Here is a 25,344-nt window from a genome sequence, read left to right on the forward strand (position 1 = left end):
GCCTGTGGGCAGCCGAAGACCCAACTCAGCCATAAATAAATAAATATAAATAAATTAATTAAAAATAATAATAAGAAAAAAAAAACATGGGGCTGGGTGTGATCTCCTAGAAAGTAAATGAGAAGAGGTCGAGACCTGGGCACTCCAGTGTTCAGAGATGAAAAGAAGCCAATAAAGGAAATAGAAAACAAACATCCAGGACACAAAGGGTCTATTTGAAGATGGTCATACGCAATAACTCCATTTGTGAGAATTTATTCTAAGAAAATAAAAGAAACAGTACACAGAGATGTATGTATTAGGGTGTTTATTGTGGTGTTGCGTAAGACGAGAAACTTGGAGACAATTTAAATGTTCGTCCGCTGGGTCCAGTTTAATGAAATTATGGTGAATCTATACAATGAAATGCTATACTAAGGACAATAAAAGCATTATGTATCTATACATGTTAATAAAAAATACTTATTTAAACATTTTAGTCCCATTTTGATAAAAAAGATTTACATGCCTATTTAAAGAATGAAAAGCAGTGTATTAAGATGTTGACAGTGCCTCTGATTGGGTATTAGATAATGGTCAATATTTAGTTTCTTCATATTTTCTGTAGCTTTTACAATGAGTAATATTACTTTTACAAAGAGAAAAAAGGTTACAATAATAAATAATTGCAAAATATTGCAAGTAAGTTAAAAAAATTGCACAAATATAGGGAGAGATTTGGCAGCAGGAAATGTGAAAAAGACCTAAATATTTTAATTAACTGTAGTTTAGAGCCACCAAATATTGTCGCTAAATTAATTGGACTATGTGGTCTAGAACAAAAGAGATCATAATTTTATGCTACTCTGTGCTGTCAGACTATATTTCTAGATACGATATTTTATGAAAACATTTCTATTCTCTAGACAAGGCTTACTTTCTTAATCAGAATCATGTACAGACCTGAAACCATATTACATGAGGAAGAGGTAAAAGAGCTCTGGATATTCTGGGCCAAAGAAAAGTCAGTCACAATAGAAACCAGACTTCCTGCTTTCAAAGATAGGCAGGAGTATGATGAATAAATGGGATTAAACCTGACTATAGTGTTTCAAATAGATAGGGTAAGACAAGAACCATCTGCATCAGAATTACCTGGAGTTCTTAATAAAATAAATTAATAAAACTGCGTCACCAGGGAAGCCCGAGTGGTAATCTTTTTTCTGGTGAAAGTCTTGCCTTGATGTTGATGGATGCTGATTGCTCTGTCAGGCTGGTGGTTACTCCAGGTTGGGGTGCCTGTGGCAATTTCTTAATATAAGACACCAGTGAAGTTTGCCACGTGGATGGATTTTTCATTTCATGAATGATTTCTCTGTAGCATGCAATGCTGTATGACAGCATTTTCCCCACAGTAGAACTTCTTTCAGAACTGGAGTCAGGAGCTTCCCTGGTGGCACAGTGGTTGGGAGTCCGCCTGCCGATGCAGGGGACACGGGTTCGTGCCCCGGTCCGGGAGGATCCCACATGCCGCGGAGCGGCTGGGCCCGTGAGCCATGGCCGCTGAGCCTGCGCGTCCGGAGCCTGTGCTCCGCAGCGGGAGAGGCTACAACAGTGAGAGGCCCGCATACCGCAAAAAAGACAAAACAAAAACAAAAAAAACTGGAGTCAGTCCTCTCAAACCTGGCTACTGTTTTATCAACTAAGTTTACATAATATTCTAGTATTCTCAGTACTCTAAATCCTTTGTCATTTCAACAATTAAGTCTGCCATCTTATGTGGGTGCAGTTTGTGTCACCCCAAAACAATTAAAATAGTAACATCAAAGATCATTGATCACAGATCGGCATAACAAATATAATAATACTAGCGAAAAAGTCTGGAATATTGCTAGAATTACCAAAGTGTGAGAGACATGAAGTGAGCAATTGGCATTGGAAAATGGTGCCGATAGACTTGCTTGATGCAGGGTTGCCACAAACCTTCAATTCGTAAAAAAGGCAGTTTCTGTGAGGCACAATAGAACTGAGGTATGCCTGTATGTCGATTGGGCTGGTCAGAGTGATTTGTGTCTTTCATTCCCAACAACTGTCAAAGAAGGAATAGCTCTTGAGATAGTGACCTTGTAAGCAAAGAAAGCCTCAAACACATAAAAATGGCTTCTCCCCATCCCATATTTAAAGGTAAATAATTTTTTTTCAGCTATTCAATTACTTATTTCTAAGACATACCATTTGCTGGAAGGAAAATCACATTTGAATAGCAGAAGCAGTATATTTACTGGTGATGGTGTTTCCTTTTAATTTGGGGGGGGGATTATTGGATACAATAAATAAAATCAAGGTTAAAGTATCTTATAGAATTTCTTTCAGGTAAAGTAGAAATAAATCAAGAAGGCAATTACAACTTATTTGTCAAATCATGTAACATCTTTGTTCAAATTATAGTCAATTCTTGTCTTATTTCATCTTGTTAAATGCTTTATTTCCTACTCCCATTAACAAAAAAACAAAACTATCTGCTAGTTACTGGGTCAATCAGAATTTAGCAATATATACTTCTGTTTCACTAAATACACAGGAAGAGTTTGACCATGAAAACTCTGGTTTTTACATATATTCTTAATAGTCTGCAAAGTCCAATACCAAAATTTGATACATGCAAACATACACAGTAGTCTCCCCTTAACCACAGTTTCGCTTTCTGCAGTTTCAGTTACCTGAATTCAACTCTGGTCCAAAAATGTTAAGTGTAAAATTCCAGAAATAAACAAATGATTTTGCCTTTTATTTCAGGAAAAGCCCAAAAGTCATCTCATGGGAACTCCCTCAACTCCTGATCATCAGACAGACACACGTGGGTACCCATCCTTTCCTTCTTTCCTATTATCAAATGTCAATCTTTCCCTCTGTGCAATAATATTGATTCCGTCTCCCCTCATCGTCTTAGAAAACTTATAGCAACCACTCTGACTTTTCTGTCCTAGTATCATCACCGTCTGTCTCTGGGACAAGTTACTTAACCTCCCTGTGCCTTATTGTTTTCTTTTAGGAAATAGGGAGAACAATGGAACATTCCACACAAGGTGGTTGTGAGAATTAAAGGAGTGCTGAAAACAGTGTCTGTTACATAGCGTATACAAGGAAAGTTACCTATTATTTTCATGTTTCTATTAGCATTTATATATATTAGTCTTCTTCCTCATCTAGTTACCCCACCTTCTCTTTACAGTCCAAAGTCTCAAAATAGTTTTCTATTTTAAAAGAGTTTTCTATTTTAAAAGCTTCTATTATGAACGGTCTTCTGTTGGGGACTTCCCTGGAGGTCCAGTGGCTGGGACTCCACTGCAGAGGGCACGGGTACTATCCCTGCTCGGGGAGGGAACTAAGATCCCGCATGCCACGTGGCGTGGCCAAATGAAACAAAACAAAACAAAAAACAAAACCAAAAAACCAAAACCAAAACAAAAAGGGTCTTCTGTCTACTGTAATGAGGCTTCTGTATCCAGAATTCCTCCTCCCATGACCTCCATGCACTAAATCTAATGAATATTGGATAGATCTTATTTTAGTTGACTTCTCAGCACTCAACGAGTATAATTTTCATCCTTTTTGAGTTCTATTCCCTTGACTTAAATGGTACCAAAACCCCTCGTCCTTCTGCCACCATATTCTTTAAACTCTTCGGGGGCATCCTCTCTTCCTCTACCCAAATTTTAGATGTTAAGAGTTCTTCAAGGCTCTCTCTTTGGTCCTTTTCTCTTCACTGTATTCCCTCTCCCTGTACGATCTCATGGCTTCATTTACCATTTGCAGCAGATACTGTAAATAAACTCAATAGCCACTGCCAGCTAGCTTTTTCTTCTTCCACCATAGAGGCTGTAAAGTGAAATACTGGATTTCCAAGCTTTCTTTGAGGCTTAAAGGAGGCCATGTGACGGAGTTTGGGGTAATGAGACCAAATGTAAAGTTAGGATTTCTGGAAGGTCTTTGCTTTCCTGATAAGAGGACAGCTGAGGGAATTGGTTCTTTCCTCCTTCTTCATTCCTGGAACTTGTAATGCTAAACATTTAGCAGTTATCTTTTCCCCATAAGGCAAAGAGCTAGCACACTAAGGATTGTTTTCATATTAACATTTCCAGTCCAGAACTTTCTTCTGTGCTTTAGATTCAAACAACTGCCTAATTAACAACTCCTTTTGGTTACCTCTCAGGTACCTCAAGCTGAGCACTTCTAAAATAGTACCTGTCACTATTGACTACATTTTCCTCTGGCCCTCCTTTAAATGATCCCTATCTTGGTGAATGGCACAGCACCACCATTTACCCACTTGTGCAAATCACAGATTTGGAGACAGCTCTAATACCATCTTCTCTCCCCAAACCCAGCAACCAGTCTTGTGTTTCTCTCCTCCATTTATTTCCTGTTACCCTAGTCCAAGCTATCATCATCTCTCTGGATTAATGCTAATGACCCTCAGTTGTCCCTATCTCCATTCTATTCTCTACAGATTAGTCAGAGTATTTTAAAATACAATCTGATTGTGTTGCTTCCACACTTAAAAGCTTTCCATTGCTTTTGGGATCGAGGCCAAAATCTTAGCATGATTTGCGGAGCTCTGCTGCCTGGCACAGGCCTTCTCCCTTAACCATGTTCTAGTCATACTGGCTTTATTTCTGTTCCTAGAAATAGCCATGGAATTTTGTGTCTCAGAGGTTTTGCATGTGCTTTTCCCTAGATCAGCATGCAGCTTATATTAATTTTCTATTTCTACTGTAACAAATTACCACAAAATTTCTGGTAATAAAACAAACATTATTTTATAGTTCTGTAAATCAGAGGTCCCACATGGGTCTCATTGGGCTAAATCGAGGTGTCAGCAGGGCTGTGTTCCTTTCTGGAGACTAAAGGAGAGAATCTGTCACCTTGTCCTTTTCAGCTTCTGGAGGCCCCACCTTTTTTGGCACATCACCCCCTTCCTCCATCTTCAAAGCCAAGCATGTTTGCACCTCTCCGACATTCTTGTGTAGTCGCAGCTCCCTCTAAACAAAGCTGGGGAAGATTCTCTAATTTTAAAGCCCCATGTAATTAATTGAGCCCACATGAGTAATTTAAAATAATCTCCCCATCTTAAGATCCTTATCTGCAAAGTCCCTTTTGCCATGTAAGGTACCACATTCTGAGGAATAGGACATGGACATCTTTGGGGGTGGGGAACATTATTCTGCCTACCACACATTTTTTTTTTTTTTTTTTTTCTGTTTTTTGGCTGCGTTGGGTCTTTGTTGCTGTGTGCAGGCTTTCTCTAGGTGTGGCGAGTGGGGGCTACTCTTCGTTGTGGTGCGTGGGCTTCTCATTGTGGTGGCTTCTCTTGTTGCGGAGCATGGGCTCTAGGTGCATGGGCTTCAGTAGTTGTGGTGCACAGGCTTAGTTGCTCGGCGGCATGTGGGATCTTCCCAGACCAGGGCTCAAACCCGTGTCCCCTGCATTGGCAGGTGGATTCTTAACCACTGAGCCACCAGGGAAGTCCAACCACACAATTTTTAATGACTGCATTGCGCTACAAAAACTCCAGTAGTGGCTTTAGGGTTTTATTTTTTGTTACATAACCAAACATCTTATATAGCAACAAGTAGGCAGTTGCTAGCACTGATTCAGCTGCTCAACAATGCCACCAGGAACCCAGACCTTTTCTCTTTCTATTCTGTCATCTTCAATGCCTTGGCGTTTGGTTTTTGCCTATAGACTTATTGTTTCAAAATAAGTGGGAATTCCCTGGTGGCGCAGTGGTTAAGAATCCACCTGCCAGTGCAGGGGACACGGGTTCGAGCCCTGGTCCAGGAAGATTCCACATGCCGCAGAGCAACTAAGCCCGTGCACCACAACTACGGAGCCTGCACTCTAGAGCCTGTGAGCCACAACTACTGAGCCCATGTGCCACAACTACTGAGCCCACGTGCCACAACTACTGAGCCCACGTGCCACAACTACTGAAACCCACGTGCCTAGAGCCCGTGCTCTGCAGCAAGAGAAGCCACCGCAATGAGAAGCCCGCGCACTGAAACAAAGAGTAGCCCCTGCTCGCTGCAACTAGAGAAAGCCCACGTGCAACAACGAAGACCCAATGCAGCCAAAAATAAATAAGTAAATAAATTTATTAAAAGAAAAACCCCAAAACAAAATCGCTGCTGCTTCTCCACATATCGTCTCTGTATTCAAGGCAGACAGAAGAGGGAAGTGGGGATTTATAAGATACTGTCAGTGATCTGCTCATGTTCCCTAGTTCTTATCACTTCATCCACAGTGGCCAAACTTCCAACTGCTAGCACCTGCATTTCTATGTCTGAGGCTTTTCTCTGGCTACCTGAACATAGCGAAGCCTGTTTTGCTGCCTACACCCCTCCCCTGTAGCAACACTCAATCAATGACTAAAGGGAGAAGATATAAATACTCAGCTTCTTTGTCCCTCAGGTAGGAGAATTTTAAGGAACATGTTTTATACTGGTTTGTAGTTTCCCAGTGGGATCAGGCTCCAGTTACCCTCAGGAGTAAAGGTCATTTACTGATTAATTAATCCTTTACTGATTGGCACCTCCCCCCAATTTCCTATCTCACTTTTACACTATCCTACCCTTGATTCTTGGGACGACACCAAAATAAACTATCTCCATTTGTGTCCTTGTCTCAGGGTCTGCTTTGGGGGGAATCCAACCCAAGACAGGCCATCACCACCTTTCCTTCTTCTTCCTGTCTTTGAAACAGACAGTTGGTGCTGTCATGTAAAGTTGGTGCTATGGTGGCTATCTTACAACTAGATGACAAGCCAATATGTGGAGGCTAGAAAGAATCAAATAGCTTGGGTTCATATCCTTGAGCCATTGTACCAGCCGTGGACTGTTTACTGTCTGTCTGTTACAAGACAAAATTAAGCCCTATTTGTTTAAGCCATTTTCAAAAAAATTAATTTAATTAATTTATTTTTGGCTGTGTTGGGTTTTCATTGCTGTGCGCAGGCTTCCTCTAGTTGGGGTGAGCTGGGGCTACTCTTCATTGCGGTGCACGTGCTTCTCATTGCTGTGGATTCTCTTGTTGCAGAGCACAGGCTCTAGGCACGTGGGCTTCAGTAGTTGTGGCTCTTGGGCTCTGGAGTGCAGGCTCAGTAGTTGTGGCGCATGGGCTTAGTTGCTCTCTGGTATGTGGAATCTTCCTGGACCAGGGATCGAACCTCTGTCCCCTGCATTGGCAGGTGGATTCTTAACCACTGAGCCACCAGGGAAGTCCCTGTTTAAGCCATTCTTACTGAAAAATTTTTTACTTGCGGTCCACTGCATCCCTGATACAAATAAACATAGAAATAAATAATTATAGAAAGACATATAGTGGAAATAAACAGAGTGCTGTGATAAAATATTAGAAGGAAGGGGAGATTGTTTTTTTTTAAGGCAAGTCACTTCTTTTTTTATAAATCTTTTTTTGAATATTTATTTTTTTAAATTTATTTGGTTGCACTGGCTCTTAGTTGTGGCATGCTCTTAGTTGCAGCATGCATGTGGGATCTAGTTCTTTGACCAGGGATTGAACCCAGGCCCCCTGCATTGGGAGGTCAGAGTCTCAACCACTGCACCATCAGGGAAGTCCTGGGAGTTATTTTTTGAGATGATGTTTAAGTTGAAACTTGGAGGGTAGGAAGTTAGCCATTTCAAAATTAGAGAGCATGTGCTAGGAAGAAACAACATTCACCAAGACCCAGAGCAGGAAAAGCTTTTGTTAGAAAGCACACAAGTGTGGCTGGAATGTAACAACAGTGATGTTAAAAACAGGAGAGGTTGGGGAAGGCCCAAGTAGAGTGTATTCTAAATGTAACAGAAAATGCTGAAGGGATTTAGGCAGGGAAGTGATATAATCCAATTTATTATAGCAATTTAAGAACCAAACAGTAATTTGCTGAGTTTATGTACAAAGCATGAATGTGGTGTTATGGAGAGAATAAAACAGCATACCTGCCTTCTAATAATGACCCTAAGTTTCACAAAACAATGACGAGCCTAGGTGTGAGGGAGAAGAGTAAATTCTGCAGTAACTCTGGCTTCTAATAGTACACTAGGCTTTAACCCCAAACTCCAGAGACAAAAATCCTATGTTCAATTAGCTGCAATCAGAATGCTAAGAAGAGCAAATAATTTCCATGGCAATATTAATTTTCCAAAGTTGTTTATATACACTGGTTTTCACGCAAGTACCTAGGAATATACCACAAATGTACTACAAACTTCAGAATTAGAAATTTCAAAGTAGACTGTATAATTTTACTGAAAGCATAATTCTACCACTAGATGGTGACATGAATACAACATATTGAAAACTGTCACCTTTCCCTAGCTGTAGAGGGTATATGATCATTGCTGATTACTGGTTTGAAAATCCAGATTTACACGAGGAATTTAGGGGATATTTTTTACCAGAGATTCAGCTTTATTCTTTTGGAATGCACACCTTGTAAGTACATTCAAAGGTCTCTGTTGATACATATACCGCATCAGCACAGAAGAGTGAAGATTCTACAGTAAGGAGGCAGGCAACCTTGTTTTATTGGCTTCTTCTTTTTTTTTTTTAAAAGAATCTATTTTTATTTTAAATATTTATTTATTTATTTGGCTGTGCCAGGTCTTAGTTGCAGCATGTGGGATCTACGTTGCCGCTTATGGGATCTTTAGTTGTGACGTGCAGGATCTACTTCCCTGACCAGGGATCAAACCCAGGCCCCCTACATTGGAAGCATGGAGTCTTTGACCACTGGACCACCAGGGAAGTCCCTTTATTGGCTTCTATGCTTTTACCTCTTAAGCAGTTGAAGTGGATAAAGGGATGGTAAACTAGAGCCCATAGGCCAAATCTGGCCAGTTTCACATTTTTGTATGGCCTGTGGGCTAAGAATGGTTTTTACATTTTTAAATTGTTTGGAAAAAAGAAAAAGAAAAATAGTATTTTGGGAGTACTACAGGGGATACGGGTTCGAATCCTGGTCTGGGAAGATCCCACATGCCGCGGAGCAACTAAGCCCTTGCACCTAGAGCCCATGCTCTACAACAAAGAGAAGCCACTGCAGTGAGAAGCCCACACACCACAACGAAGAGTAGCCCCCACTTGCTGCAACTAGAGAAAGCCTGCGCACAGCAACGAAGACACAATACAGCCAAAAAAAAAAAAAAAAAAAAAGATTTTGTAACACATGAAAATATGAATCTTATTTCAATGTCTATATATTAAAAAATTTATTGGAACACATCCATACTTATTCCGTTATGTATCATCTATGGCTGCTTTTGTGCTAACAGAGTTGAGTAGTTGTAATGAGGGACTTGGACTGCAACGCCTAAAATATTTACTATCTGGCTCATCACAGAAAAAGTTAGTTGAGCCCTCAAGCGATGACTGAAGAGCCGTGATCATTTATGACAATAATTCTCTAGATTCTCAAAGCATTTTAAACTAAGCACCATTTCATGTAATTTTTTAAAGTAAAAAAAATTAGGAGGCAAGCGCTTGTTAAGAAAATATTTCTTTAAAGGTCAGTATTTCTTCCCTACCTCCTAGTACTCCACATTTATGGTAGTCCTCATTTTCAAGAACTGTTACGGGTTCTTTCTGGTCTTAAAAACATAGTTGACATATACTTACAAATACTTATTAAAAGAATGTCTGTATCAGTTAGAAATGTGTTTGGCTACAAGCAATGGAAATCTAAGAGTGGCTTAAGGAAAAAGGGATTTTTCTTGCATAAACAGTCTAGGGGTGGAGAGCTGCTCAAGGATGCATCAGGGTCCTACACATTATTATCAGCTTTATGGTTGGCTTTTACCCTGCTGTGGTTTCATCGTTTAAAAAAAAAAATCACAAACTGGATGCTGTATTACTTTGAGTATCAACACCTGTTTTGGGCAGAAAGAAGAAAGGATTAAGGGGCGTGTCTGCTGAATTTGTCCTTTTTTATTAGGAATAAAAAGACCCACTCAGCAGATTTCTGCTTACATTTCATTGGCAAGAACTCAAACAATATAGCCAACCCTAGAGAAACCATAACATATATTAAAAAAAATTTTATTTTATACTGGAGTATAATTGATTAACAATGTTAGTTTCAGGTGTACAGCAGAGTGATTCAATTATACACATACATGTATCTATTCTTTTTAAAATTCTTTTCCTGTATAGGTTATTACAGAGTATTGAGCAGAGTTCATAACATGATGTTTTAGACCAAACACAAATAGTCCTTGGGGCTTTCCTTTCGGAGACCAAGTTTCCCCAGTCTCAGGTCCACCTGAAAAACAAACTCGGGTTTGGCAAGTTTCCCTGCGGGAAAAGAAGAGGGGTGGGTGGGAATGACGCTAGATGGACAATGGCTGCTACAGGATACAAAGTCCGCAGAAATCCAAGTTTTGTGGGAGAGATAGGTAGAAGAGAAGATGATGGCACAACAGCTACAGCTCCTAAGAATCACCTGCTTCCATGGAACAACTTAAAACAGGTTTAGCAGACACTTTATAGCATCAAATTCAAGTGGCAGGAAGGCAAAGAATACCCGGAAGGTGGTCCTGGAGTGGAGGGATGGTGTGACCTAACCTCGACAAAACCTGTGTAAGAATTCCTACAAGGCCTCCATAGCTGCTCTGGCTACAGATCTTAGATACCATGTACACTACTTTTGGACTTTTCAGTCATATCTCTAAATAGACGTAGTGGATATAGAAATCAGTGAGGAAGGGTTCAATGCACTTGAGGAAAATTCTCCCCAAGCTAGCTAGCTGTTAGCACGACATCAAACTTCAGCTGAGTGTCCTCTTTCCTCCACCTGTTCTTCATTCTCCGCTCCCCGTCTCAATTCCCGTATAATTTGCTCTTCGCGGGGAAGCATATTACGCTATTTCAGGTGAAGACTCTTAAGGGCACTTCGAAGGGGGCCGTCTTGCGTAAAAAGGAGGAGATGCGGTGCGAACACTCTTCACTCCGCCATTTCTAGTCACATCAAGGTGTCTTGCTTGAGGACGGATGAGCCATACACACTAGAGGCTGGCGGAAAACACGCCTGCAGGTTAAGCCGGCCCCAGGCTGTTCCATTCTCACAAAACCCCGCGGGGAGAGCGCCGCGAGCCCCCACCTGGGCTGCGGCGTCGCACCGGCCAGCTCCCCTGAACTCTAGCCTCCCGCACCCCAAAGGCCTGAGCGCGGGGGAGGGGGACGGGACAAATTACTACCAAGTCCCCCTCGGGGACCCGGAGTTAAAATGGCGAAGCGCAGGGGCGGGGGAAAGGGCGGCGCTCGCGACCCGGCGCTCGCTGGTCCTCCGGGCTCGCAGAGTAGCCGCGGTGGGCGACGCCGCGCAACCGCGACCAGCTCTTTGCTCCGCCATCTTCTTCGAGTCACCCGGCCTCCCCCCGCGGCCGCGCTGGCTTCGCGCTTCCCTTCCGGCCGCTGACAGAGATCCGGGCTGGGCGGGGTGGGCGAGCGCGCGGAGGGGGTGGACCGAGGGCGGGGAGACTCGACGGAAGAGGAAAGGGAGGGCGGCGAGCTGGCCGCGGCGGGGTGTGGGGCGTGCGGCGTGTGTGCGGCGGGGGAGGTGGGAGGGCGGGAGGCGAAGAGAGGGAGGGAGGCGGAGGAATGAGAGCGCGAGGCGCTTCTCGTCGGCTCCTTCGCCCGGACGGAAAGAGCCGAGTGCAGCCCGAACGCTCTATTAAAATGGCGGCGGCGTCGGCGGTGGCCGCGGCGTCTGGTCGGTGAAGTGACTCTGCTGCTTCTCTCCCCACCCGCCCCCTCCCTCCCTCTCCCCTCCCCCCGTCCTTCCCCCCCTTCCCAGCCGCCGGCGCCTCAGCGCCCCTCCGGCCTGCGCACCTCCCCTCGCCCCCCTCCTCTCCCCCGCCCGCTCCGGGGACCGCCGGCCCCCTCCCCCATTCTCCTGCTCCCCGCCCCGTCCCCGCCGCCGCCCGCCCTAGTCGCCTCCCCGCCCGGCCGGCCGGCCCCCTCCTCCGCCTCTCTCCCCTCCCCCCCGCCGGTCGGGATCAGTCAGTGCGATCCGAAGCGGGGGAGGGGGGGGCGGCGGCCGAACGATGTGCGAGAACTGCGCAGACCTGGTGGAGGTGTTAAATGAAAGTAAGTAGCCGCGGCGGCGGCCTGTCGGGGTGCACAGTTTGGGGTCCCCGCGCCGCTCTCCGGCTTCCCCGAGCTGCCGTGGCCTGCGGGAGGCGACGGCCGAGCCGGGCGGCTTGCGGGCCTAGCGCTCCGGGAAGGTGCGCGGTGGCGCGGCCGCTGCGGCGCCTCGGGCCCAGTCCGGCCCGGTTACCTGGGCGCCCGAGAGGGGGCCGTCGCGGAGCTCCGGCCAGGCCGGGCCTGAGCGGTCTCCGCTCTCGGAAAGTTTCCTCATTACAGGTGTCAATTAACGTAGGCACTAATGAGCCTTCGCCTCCTTCGCCCTGCCGGGAAGGTGAGGGGAGGTGGGGTCCGAGGACGAGGCTCTCCTCTGTAGTCCGAACCCTTCGACCCTCCGGCCGCCCTCTTTGATTTTCAGCGTGCTGCCTAGGCCTCTTACCTGCTAATTTTCATTAAACTCCCTGCGAGGTGGTTGGTGGTTTTCCCGTCTCTTGGGGGTGTGTGGGTTGTATTAAACCTTTCTCTCTGACCTTAAATAGCTGAAAATGAGCTGATAGTGATGACTGGAACCTTTATACCTATTAAAAAAATTAATTAATGATGTTTCTTCTTAGTGTACCATTCGTCGTTTTAATGGTAAATTCTCTTCTCTTAAGGAGAGTACTGTACTACAGGTACCATCCCGGGATAGTCATGGCCTGTCTCCTGGAATGAAAGGCCTTATTCCGTATGCTTTTATTACAGAGCGTGCACTGCTCTTTTCTAGTTAGATTCCTTTCATTTATTTTACTCCAGACCCTTGTAAGACGGTATTTTAGCTTAAAGAAACAAGACGTATTGCAAACTATTTCTGGGCCCAAAGGCCTAGTTGGACGAGGTGAATTACATAAAAGATTAATTTACAAAAAGTTGATTGTTGAGAAAATACTCACGAACACCTTTTGTGGGTTTTGGATTTGTGTTTTGTGTGTGGTATTTCGAAAGACTTCCAAATTGTCTATTTTCTAATACCATTCTTAAAAACAATTGATTATAAAGTGTATAGTCTTGTTTGTGTTTGAATTTTACTTTATTGACCAAAGGCAATAATAAAAGTGGAAGGGTTCTAGTTTACTTTCAACTCTATTTACTTCCTGACAGGTGGAAGCAGGCTTTTGCACAAATTCAAACTATACAGTATTTGTGTCATTCCAAATTTTCCTAGAATTTTAAGGTTATTTGTATTTATTTTGAGGTACTTTTATTTTTGGTGTAGGTGGTTTATGAAATGATAAACTTAATTCCTTAGTACTTATTTCAGTGAACTCTATTTTAAATGTCTCAAATGTCAGTTGTGTGATTATGGCTTGGTTTTTCTGAAACTGGAAAATGAATAGCTTTGCTATCTTATATATTAGGAGAAAACTGCTTTTAATAGTTTCGTTGGTGTTTAAAAATTATTTTAAACCTAACTATGACAATTAATTTTAAACATAGTATCTAAAGAAACTAAAGTTTGCTAATCCTTATTACCTTTTGAAAAGAGACATAATGAAGGGTTCTATTGAGGGTTATTTGGGAAACCCCTAGAACTTTGTCTAGAAGCACTCAAAAATGCAATCGATTTATGGAGTTAGCAATTTAGCTTTTGTTACCTTTAATTAAATATGGTTAATTGAACCAGGTTCACAAAATCTGGCCATGCAGACTCTTAAGAAACCTGTTTTAATGAACAGATAAGGATTTTCTGTTTGTGTATGAAAAATACTTCGTTTCTTAATATTTCCTATAAAGCTCAGTTTAAAAATTTGCCCTTTAAACTCTAATCTGACAATGAAGATTCCTTAAAAAGAAATTACTTCAGTAATTTTATTTGTAGACTATACCAAGCTATGACTAGTTGCTTCTCCACTGCCCCCACCCCCAGTTCTTTTACAGTTGTTTTCATTTTCCCTTTGTGTAGTTCCTGTATCTCAAACATAAGATGCTCAAGTTCCCAGAGAGCAGAGGGTATTACTGTATCTCATTATGGTAACACTTATCCATGACTGGGTTGGAGCATAATGGCTGGAACTTGATAAAACTTATTGAATTAAAGTAGGTTATAAGTCTTTCTTATAATCTCACAATAATTATATATTAAGTCTGTCCTTTTTTCCCCCATAGGTTGTGTAAAGATGAGCATCATTTCATCCTTGATTAGAAATTCAGAGTTAAAGTCCCAAAATAATGTGCTCAGAATTCATCTTTCAATATAACTCCCCATAACAATTAAGAGAAGAAATAAAATTAGTATATATATATATTTGTTTTTTTATAAGAAACTTTATTCATTTATTTAGGCCACACCGTATGGCACGTGGGATTTTAGTTCCCTGACCAGGGATTGAACCCGAGCCCCCTGCATTGGAAGCACAGAGTCTTAACCACTGGACTGCCAGGGAAGTCCGTAAAATTAGTATATCTTTAGGTGGTGTGTTGGATAGAATTAAAATACCAAAAACTTATTTCTTGTCAAATTTACAAACACTGATCAAACCTAAAGAAGTCTTCCTTGACACACCAGTAAGTGTATAATCTAAAAATTTTGTGTTTTAAATGAAAAGGTAGACATGATGTGGATAGTATAGCTTTATATCTGATATGCTCAGAGTTTTGATAAGGTTAAGGACTTCCTATGAAACGTTTATTTTTAAATCTGGCAGAATGTAATGTAGTTAAACTAAAAATTGATGACAGAAGATAGTAAATAGCTTTCTTTGTCATCAGTTTTTGATGAGAATATTAATATTACCAGTTATACCTCTAGTCCTGCTGAGAATGTGAAGCTCTCAGCATAGAACCATATACAGGTATTCAGACACAGTACAGTTTTGCCTGTAGGTTAAGGGCCCATTGAAGCGTGTCCATGGAACCAGGCTAAGGACTTGGTGATAAGGACCTCCTTATACCCTTTTTTAGTAGTCTTGACGGGTATCTTAAAACTTGAAATTACATTTGAAAATAGCATTTGGCTTTAGTGTTAGAATAACCAGTTTCAACAGTACTAACATATTTGGGTTTTCATATTTTTTTCAATGCTTTGTTTTTAATAAGGAAGATGTTTTAAAATGTGGAATGTATTGAGTGAACTTTGCACCTATCAGTTTGTGGGGTTGCACTCAGTTTAGGAAATAATTTTAAGTTTATATCCCTTTGCTTGTTCTCTTGACTTTGTATATTTGCTACTTTAATAGCTACCTTTGTGAGCTAGTTTACTAAAGCTAAAAGCATTTCTGGATGTTGAGAAGCTGGAGGCCTGAAATTATGCTCTGGGCTATCAGCGTTGCTAGCTCAACTAGTAAATTGAGGTCACTGTTTGCCTTGGGGTAAATTTCTCAGAGAGCAGAGTGAAAATGGCTTTAAATGTACATCCATCTTTTAAACCATTTGTGTGTTGTGGATTTTACTCTGTGTGTTTAGTGAATGAACCCTTTACGAAATGTTTTAAATGGGCAATTCATTTGTTGTTCCTAACTATCCTTTGTGATAGGCAGGAGCAAGTATTAGTATCTCTCTTTTTTTTTTTTGGCCTTGCTGTGCAGCTTGCGGGATCTTAGTTCCCCCACCAGGAATTGAACCTGGGCCCACCGCAGTGAAAGCGCAGGGTCCTAACCACTGGGACACCAGGAAATTCCCTAGTATCTCAATTTTAACTGTGAAAACGTTGAACCTCAGGCTAAGTGGTTTGCTAAAAATCACCTGTCACCTGCTTAGTTAGTAGTCAGATCTAAGCTAGAACTCAAGGTACTCCATCAGTATTTGCATTTTTATTTTTAAAGTATACTTTATTGAGCCGTTTGTGTTGGGAACTTTTTCCATTCTTTGAGGTAGGTACTTTATCACCCTTTTTATTTTATTTATTTTATTTTTTTTTATCACCCTTTTTAGATAAGAGAACCAAGGCTTAGAGTTTACGTAAGTTGCTTAGAGTCACATGACTTTATTTGGTGGAGTCAGAATTTGCACGGGACTTATCTCACGTCTTCTAGAAGACCATGCTCTTTAACCATTATGCTGTACTGTATAAACTTTACGATGATCTATTCAAATGGAAGACATTATGAATACACTGAATGGCAAAGTAAAAAATTACTAAATTTTTATGTGTTTTCACAAATTTGGGCATAATTTTGTGGTAATTGTAGAAAGAATTTAAAAGTGGTGGTAGAGACATTGCTTTGGGAGAGATCCCTGGTGTTCACCTTACTTGCTACAAGTAGTAAATTCTTCTCTCTTCTAAAAGAAAAAAAAAAAATAATAAAAGTGGTGGTAAATGTAGCTGAATGGGAATGTCTTAATATATCTAAATGTTGTTAGCAGTGAGCTCTTTAGTAAACTAAACATTTCTGGGGTTTTTAAAAATATAAGTATATAGGCATGAAAAATCATTAGTAACATAACATTTTTTGGTAGACATTTAATTCTGAAATTTGAACTGATACTGAAAATTGGAAATTTGATTTTACTACAATACAAAATACCAAATTACCAAAATTTTTAATTTGGTAAATTAATCTTGCTAAGAATATATACTCTTAAAACAGTTACTATTTGAAGTACTATTTTTCAAAGATCATAATACAATTTCAACTCATATCTTTATAAAGTAACTTATAAACCATAAAGCACTGCAGTGTGTAGATTTTTAATAGCAGACTGCATTGTCAGTGATAGCTATTGATAGCTAGGTTTAGCACTATATTCATGAAACGTGTTAATGTTTCTTATATGTTTAATAATGGGGCTTCCCTGGTGGCGCAGTGGTTAAGAATCTGCCTGCTAATGCAGGGGACACGGGTTTGAGCCCTGGTCTGGGAATATCCCACATGCTGCGGAGCAACTAAGCCCATGTGCCACAACTACTGAGCCAGCGCTCTAGAGCCCGCGAGCCACAATTACTGAAGCCTGTGCACCTAGAGCCTGTGCTCTGCAACAAGAGAAGCCACCGCAGTTAGAAGCCTGCGCACCGCAACTAAATAAAGCCGGCGCGCAGCAATGAAGACCCAAGGCAGCCGAACATAAATAAATAAATAAATAAATTTTAAAAAAAAGAATATGTACTTAAGTTACAGGCCATGCCCCTGCCCCCCCTTTTTTTTAATAGACAACAGCCTCCCTTTCTGGATGCTGAATTCCTTAAAGTCAGGGGTCATATTTTGTTTCTTCTTTTCCCAGTACTAATATAGTGCCTTGTAGAGAGTAGGTGCCTAGTGAATATTTTAGTTAATGAAAAGTTTTTGTAGAAGAATGTGAGTACCTAGGCTCAGTGTTCTTGGGCCTATTGTCAGTAGTGATTTAGATATGAGAGTTTGTGGATAAATTATGCTGAAAGTGCAGATTATATTACATATATTGCTTATTCATAAATCAGTAGGTATGTACTTAAAATAAGTATCCATCCTAACCAACTGTGTTCTAATTTTTTTTTTAATAAATTTATTTATTTATTTATGGCTGTGTTGGGTCTTTGTTGCTGCACGTGGGCTTTCTCTAGTTGCGGCGAGCCGGGGGTGGCTGTTCGTTGTGCTGCGCAGGCTTCTCATTGCGGTGGCTTCTCTTGTTGCGGAGCATGGGCTCTAGGCGCCCGGCCTTCAGTAGTTGTGGCATGTGGGCTCATTAGTTGCGGCTCATGGGCTCTAGAGCACAGGCTTAAGTAGTCATGGTACATGGGCTTAGTTGCTCTGTGGCATGTGGGATCTTCCCGGATCAGGGCTCGAACCTGTTTCCCCTGCATTGGCAGGTGGATTCTTAACCACTGCATCACCAGGGAAGTCCAATATGTTCTAAATTAATAGATAATGCAAAAAGGCAAAAAGTTTTCTATATAGGTGGTGAGATTTGAGTCTGTGGGATGAAATTTCACTAAATAACTTTTATTTATGTATTTATTTATGGCTGTATTAGGTCTTCATTGTGGTGTGCGGGCTTCTCATTGAGTGGCTTCTCTTGTTGTGGCGCACAGGCTCTAGGCCTGCGGGCTTCAGTAGTTGTGGCATGTGGGCTCAGTAGTTGTGGCTTGTGGGCTCTAGAGCACAGGCTCAGTAGTTGTGGTGCACGGGCTTAGTTGCTCCACGGCATGTGGGATCTTCCCAGACCAGGGCTTGAACCCGTGTCCCCTGCATTGGCGGGTGGGTTCTTAAGCACTGTGCCACCAGGGAAGCCCACTAAATTACTTTTATTTAAGATTTTATATACCAGGAAAATAATTGGACTTTTAACCTTTTAATGTGATTAACACCTGTTAATGTTATTTTTCTCTCAAATTCCATAGAAATTAAAAAGTCTCCAAATGTAGGTTACTCAGTTAATTGAGAACTGATGTAGGATACACATTGCCTCCTCTTGCACCTTTTAAAAATAAATTTATTTATTTATTTTATTTATTTTTGGCTGTGTTGGGTCTTTGTTGCTGTGCATGGACTTTCTCTAGTTGTGGTGAGCAGGGGCTACTCTTCGTTGCGGTGTGCTGGCTTCTCATTGTGGTGGCTTCTGTTGCGGAGCACGGGCTCTAGGCACACGAGCTGCAGTAGTTGTGGCTCGCGGGCTCTAGAGCACAGGTTCAGTAGTTGTGGCACACGGGCTTAGTTGCTCTATGGCATGTGGGATCTTCCTGGACCAGGGCTCGAACCTGTGTCCCCTGCATTGGCAGGTGGATTCTTAACCACTGCGCCACCAGGGAAGCCCATTCTCTTGCACTTTTTTTAATTTTAACTATGGAAGGGACAGGTTTCCCTTCCTACCCTGGCTATAACCTCTTCTAGGGACCTTCTAGTTTACATCCCCTGAAAGACCTTTCTCCCTAACCATCGCTGATTGGATTCCAAATAGACTTCTGACCTGGTGGATTGGTGAGACTGTTGTCCATCAATCAGATTTTTTCCTGTCAGAATGTTTGAACTAAAGAGCCAGGTAAGGCTTCCCTGGTGGCGGAGACTATTTGCAGAAGAGAATTGGGGCAAATTTTTGGAAATAGTTGATATTGAAGCTCTATAAAGAGACAGAAGTTAATACCCTCTTGGCTTTCTTTTTTATTTATTTCTCTGCACCAGGTCTTAGTTGTGGCAGGCTCCTTAGTTGTGGCTCCAGGGCTCATTTAATTGTGGCATGCATGTGGGATCTAGTTTCCTGACCAGGGGTCACACCCGGGCCCCCTACATTGGGAGTGTGGAGTCTTATCCACTCTGCCACCAGGGAAGTTCCCCTGGTGGCTTTCTTCTTTTTGTTTTTGTTTTTTTTCGGTACGCGGGCCTCTCACTGTTGTGGGCTCTCCCGTTGCGGAGCACAGGCTCCGGACGCGCAGGCTCAGCGGCCATGGCTCACGGGCCCAGCTGCTCCGTGGCATGTGGGATCTTCCCGGACCGGGGCACGAACCCGTGTCCCCTGCATCGGCAGGCGGACTCTCAACCACTGCGCCACCAGGGAAGCCCAGCCCCCTGGTGGCTTTCTAATACTGAAGCTAGTGCTCCTATTTAGCTGTCTCCCCTGTACATACTATTTGAGTTAATGTGCAACCAGAAGAGTTTTGATTCAAGTATTGCCCCATGATGAGCTCTCCTGTATTGGAAATTAGGTGTAATCTTCAGCTGTGAGTGCTTCATTATAATCTGGCTTACTTTCTTGGAACATGTTGGGCAGGTGTCATCTGTGGTGTTTGGTGGCAGGAAAAAGCTTAAGAACCTCTGTTGTTTGCGTACTCATCTCTTTACCAGTGTGTTTAGTCTTTTTGAAGAGAATAAAGGTAGCCTTGTTGTTTTTCATTCTAAAAAGGATACCTGCTTTTTTAGAAAAAAATCAAATAGTGCAGAAAATAATAAAGAAAATTAGGATAACCGAAACTGTTTACCAAAGAAATCGTTCATGTTTTGGCAAACATCTCTTAAGTCATTCTTTTCTCTCTTTCCTCAGATACACTATTTCGTGTAAATAAACTGATTACATATTACTCTATATTATTATTTTTTAAAATAAATTTATTTATTTATTTATGGCTGAGTTGGATCTTCGCTGCTGCCCACGGGTTTTCTCTAGTTGTGGCGAGCAGGGGCCACTCTTCGTTGCGGTGCGCGGGCTTCTCATTGCGGCGGCTTCTCTTGTTGTGGAGCACGGGCTCTAGGTGTGCAGGCTTCAGTAGTTGTGGCTTGCTCTGGAGTGCAGCCTTAGTAGTTGGGGTGCATGGGCTTATTAGTTGCTCCATGTCATGTGGGATCTTCCCAGACCAGGGCCCGAACCTGTGTCCCCAGCATTGGCAGACGGATTCTTAACCACTGCGCCACCAGGGAAGTCCTTATATTATTTTTACTAATAAGATGTAGCTACCTTTCCATGTTAATATGCACTTACATTATCATTTTTAATGGCTTTAGTGTAGTATTCCATTACTTGGTCATACTGTAACTTAATCAGTCCTCTAATGATGGGCATTTGGGTTGTTAATGACTTTGTAATTGTCTGATTATCACCTTGAAGATAGCCTCTGAAATCACATTGCTGAGTAGTTCATGCAGCATATCTGGAAGGAAATCTGGCAATATGATAAAACTTTTTAAAAATTGTCCTTCCAACATTAGAGCATGAGTGTAAAGCCTTCATAATCTTAAAGTGTTTATTTTGACTCTGAGGTCTGTGGGGCTGTTTTAGCAATGTATTGGTTCTAAACCACCATAAGACAAATTTGGAAGGGACTTTTTATTCTGGGTAACTTTGCTGCCAGACTCATGAACTTTATTCTGATTATTGAGAAAGGCTCAGTAACCAGTGATGAATGTAGAAGTATAAGAGCAGTAGTAAGAGCACTAACTCAGAATAAATTGAGACATGAAAATGCTTAAGACAATAGAGCTTTTGAAGTTGTGTTCAAAGTAAGATAAGGGGATAGTGGACCCACTGCTTGGGTGGGTATATTAGAGGGTGGTGATCAGGAGAATGTTGTTTTACTCTAATAATTTTTCCATTTTCCCTTCTAAGAGGAATCCGCAAACCCTCAGGATAAATCACACATTAAGAGAGACTCTAACCTCTAGATTGGTAAGGAATAATGAGAGCTTTATCAGTAGTGTTAAGAGTTAAAAATCTTCAGGAATGGCAGATTCTTTGCAGCGAAGGGGATAGAGCTATGGTTGTGTGTGATTATGAACCTTTAGCTTATTAAATTTCTAGAAAAGCAGATATTGGCAGGTATTATTTTGGAAGCTATAAGAGAAACTTGCCACTATTAAATAATCAAGCACTTACTAAAGAGTGAAAGGATAGTAAAAAATTGATGTGGCACTAGTAACTTATGTTAAACCAATCTCATTTTATTTTGATATAGAAGTAAATATGGTAAAACCTGGAACTATCACTATAGATACGACATATTTTGATTACATGAAGGCACTTGACAGAATCTGAAGCTATCCCTGTGAAAGAAATGAGGGTTTTTTTTGGTCAACTTTGAGGGATTTCACTGATGGCAAGCCACAGAATCTTGTCCTTAATTCTTTCTTCTTCAAGATTTATAGTAATGAGCCTCAGTTTTGAAACTATTCCTTGGAGTGGCATTGTCCCTATTTCAGGGCAGTGAGGGTGACTTTGGAATCTGTTTCAAGATGAAAAGCTCATTTTGATCTGTTTTGTAAATTGGGGCTCCATGTAAGATTTTTTTGGCAGGGGAGCAAAGGGTGTAGGTGCTTTATAAATAAGCTTGAAAACCATTAACAATGTTGGTGCTGAAAAAGCCAGCACAATATGAAACTGTTTTCAAGTATTGTAGGTAGTAGTGCAGTGCTTATGCAGTTGAAATACTGTGTTGAATTATATACAACACAGAGACAGACAGCTTCTGAAGCTATTTGAATACTGTGCAGTTTCACATATCTTCATGGCACCTCATAAAAATCATGAGAAATAGAATGATTTGGCCAAGGTTACATAGCTAGTAAGTAGCAGAGCTTGGACTAGAATTTAGTTCTTATTCCTACTCAGTATACTTTTCTCTAACCATGCTGTTCTGTTTTTATTTTTTTAAAGAGGAACTTGACTTTGGGAGTTGGGAAACCCATGAAAAACAAAGGGACTATAGAGAGATTAATTCTGGCTAAAGTGGATTAGGCAAGGTTTCAAGGAAAGTGGAAGGTGAACTGGGCCTTTAACTGGTTGGAATAGTTACTGGGAATGAGGGGAGTGGACTAGCTTACCAGATTTGTGCGACTCTGCATGACATAGGCACTGCTAACCTCATCCCCTTGCTTGCTTTGTTTTCTTTCAGTGATGTTCTTTACTGCCATTGAGCCTTTATTTTTCCCTGGAACTTAATCACCTTTCTATGCCTTTCGTTTTTCAGAGAGGCCTTTATTGAGCATCCAGTCTAAAGTAGTTCAGGTTCTTATCCTTCATAGCACTTACAACAGTTTAAACTATTTTTATTTTTTATTTATTTATTTTATTTATTTGGTTGTGCTGGCTCCTTAGTTGTGGCATGCATGTGGGATCTAGTTCCCTGACCAGGGATCGAACCCGGGCCCCCTACATTGGGAGTGTGGAGTCTTAACCACTGTGCCACCAGGGAAGTCCCCACTTACCACAGTTTAGAATTATGTATTTATTTTTATTTACTTATTTAATGTCTTTTTAGTTTTTATTTTTTTTGGCTGCACCGCGTGGCTTGTGGGATCTTAGCTCCCTGATCAGGGATTGAACCCTCGCCCTCAGCAGTGAACACGCAGAGTCCTAACCACTGGACCACCAGAGAATTCCCTTTAATGTCTTTTTATTATACAGGGTTACAAGTTCTGTGATTGTGACTAGCTTACATTAACTGAGTTTCACAGTGTCTACACATACTAGGATCAATATGTATCTGCTAAAATATCTGAAAAATCTTAAGATCACTGGAAGTGGTTAATGGAAGATGAGGGTAGGCTGGATGTGGTAGTTTTTCCTGTTTTCTCAAATTTTGGGGACATTTCAAGTACTGTCAATCCTTGCTTTTGTGATGTCTTGCTCAGCACCCCCCTTCATAAAAAGGTGCTTCATTGATTTAAAAAAAAAAAAACCCTCATTTTGTTAAGTTGTGTTTTGTTTTTTTCCCTGAATGTCCCTTGAGATTAACCCTTATGGATTAAAAATCTAAGATTGGGAATTAGTTTTTGAACCCAAGTCAGGACTCTGTTGCAAGAACCAGAAAGAACGCCCCATTTGGCAGAAAGGAAAAGGAGTTTTTTATTTTATTTTTAATTAAAAAAAAAATTTATTATTTGTTCATTTTTGGCTGTGTTGGGTCTTAGTTGCTGCGCGCAGGCTTTCTCTAGTTGTGGCGAGCGGGGGCTACTCTTCGTTGCGGTGCACGGGCTTCTCATTGCAGTGGCTTCTCTTGTTGCGGAGCATGGGGTCTAGGCACGCGGGCTTCAGTACTTGTGGTGCACGGCCTCAGTAGTTGTGGCTCGCAGGCTCTAGAGCGCAGGCTCAGTAGTTGTGACGCACGGGCTTAGTTGCTCCGCGGCATGTGGGGTCTTCCTGGACCAGGGCTCGACCTGTGTCCCCTGCCTTGGCAGGCGGATTCTTAACCACCACGCCACCAGGTAAGTCCTGAAAAAGGAGTTTTTAAAAAGTTGTAACTGAGCAGTGCAGGTGTGTGCTATGTTCTGGTAGGGTCTACTCTTTTTTTGTTTGTTTGATTTTGTCTTTTAATTGAAGTATAGTTGATTTACAGTGTTGTGCTAATTTCTGCTGTACAGTGAAGTGATTCAGTTATACATGTATATACGTTATTTTTTATATTCTTTTCCCATTATGATTTGTCACAGGATATTGAATATAGTTTCCTTGTGGTATACAGTAGGACCTTGCTGTTTATCCATTCTGTATATAATAGTTTGCATCTACTAACCCCGAACTCCCGATCCATCCCTCCCCCACCCCCCCACCTTGGTAACCACAAGTATGTTCTCTCTGACTGTGAGTCTGTTTCTGTTCTGTAGGTAGGTTTATTTGTGTCATATTTTAGATTCCACATATAAGTGATATCATATGGTATTTGTCTTTTTCTTTCTGACTTGCTTAGCTAAGTATGATGAGCCCTGGGTCCATCCATGTTGCTGCAAATGGCATTATTTCATTCTTTTTTATGGCTGAGGTGTATTCCATTGTATATGCGTACCACATTTCCTTTATCTATTTGTCTGGTGATGGACATTTACATTGTCCCATATCTTGGCTATTGTGAATAGTGCTGCTGTGAACGTAAGGGTGTGTGTATCTGTTTGAATTAGTTTTGTCCGGATAAATGCCCAGGAGTGGGATTGCTGGATCATATGGTAGTTCTCGTTGTGGTTTTTAAAAAAAATAAATTTATTTACTTTATTTATTTATTTTTGGCTGCATTGGGTCTTCGTTGCTGCGCACAGGCTTTCTCTAGTTGTGGCGAGCGGGGGCTGCTCTTCGTTGTGGTGTGTGGGCTTCTCATTGCGGTGGCTTCTCTTGTTGTGGAGCATGGGCTCTAGGCATGTAGGCTTCAATAGTTGTGGCATGTGGGCTCAGTAGTTGTGGCTCGTGGGCTCTAGAGCGCAGGCTCAGTAGTTGTGGTGCACGGGCTTAGTTGCTTCGCGGCATGTGGGATCTTCCTGGATGAAGGCTTGAACCCGTGGCCCCTGCATTGGTGGGCGGATTCTTAACCACTGTGCCACCAGGGAAGCCCCTATTTTTAGTTTTTTGAGGAACCTCCATACTGTTTTCCATAGTGGCTGAACCAATTTACATTCCCACCAACAGTGTAGGAGGGTTCCTTTTCTCCTAGTGTGGTCTACTCTTAATCTGCAGATTCATAGCATTTTCAAGACTTCATTTCTCTGTGGCTTGCTCTGCTGTGCTTCCTTGGTTTTGACCTTAGTTTGGCCCTTCTCAGAGTAGCAGAAATGGCTACTGCACACCATCTTTATACTACACTGTTTGCAAATCACATGTTTATACTACGCAGAGCAAAAAAGAGAGAATCTCTTCTGAAACCTACTGTACAAGAACAAGGAAGCTGCTTTTTCCAAAACCTGGCTAGCAGATGGTGCTTCATAGATCATTGGCCCATGTTTTTATTATGGGTCTTATTCCTGAAGTAGAGTTCAAAGAGGATGGATTTTGGTTGGCTTAAACTGATGACCTATTCCTGAAGCTGATCCCACCAAACCTCATAGCTAAAAAATGGTAAGTGTTACCCCAAAAGAAATTTGG

The 25,344-nt window shown here is 41.8% G+C and overlaps 1 protein-coding gene across 6 annotated transcripts in view; it reads left to right on the forward strand.

Moving 5' to 3' along the window:
* The first annotated feature begins 11,850 nt into the window (after nt 1-11,850).
* The window catches only part of USP34 (ubiquitin specific peptidase 34), a 231,535-nt gene continuing 218,041 nt past the window's right edge, over nt 11,851-25,344 (forward strand). For 2 of the 6 annotated variants that reach the window (XM_067704953.1, XM_067704955.1), the window contains exon 1: nt 11,851-12,126. In XM_067704953.1, the coding sequence (XP_067561054.1) occupies nt 12,084-12,126 (43 nt within the window). In that variant the 5' untranslated portion in view covers nt 11,851-12,083. The remainder of the gene's footprint in view (nt 12,127-25,344) is intronic. The other 4 variants (XM_067704949.1, XM_067704951.1, XM_067704952.1 and 1 more) reach the window with 3 other exon arrangements.

The sequence above is a fragment of the Pseudorca crassidens genome, chromosome 14 (assembly GCF_039906515.1).
Source record: "Pseudorca crassidens isolate mPseCra1 chromosome 14, mPseCra1.hap1, whole genome shotgun sequence".
Taxonomy (NCBI): domain Eukaryota; kingdom Metazoa; phylum Chordata; class Mammalia; order Artiodactyla; family Delphinidae; genus Pseudorca; species Pseudorca crassidens.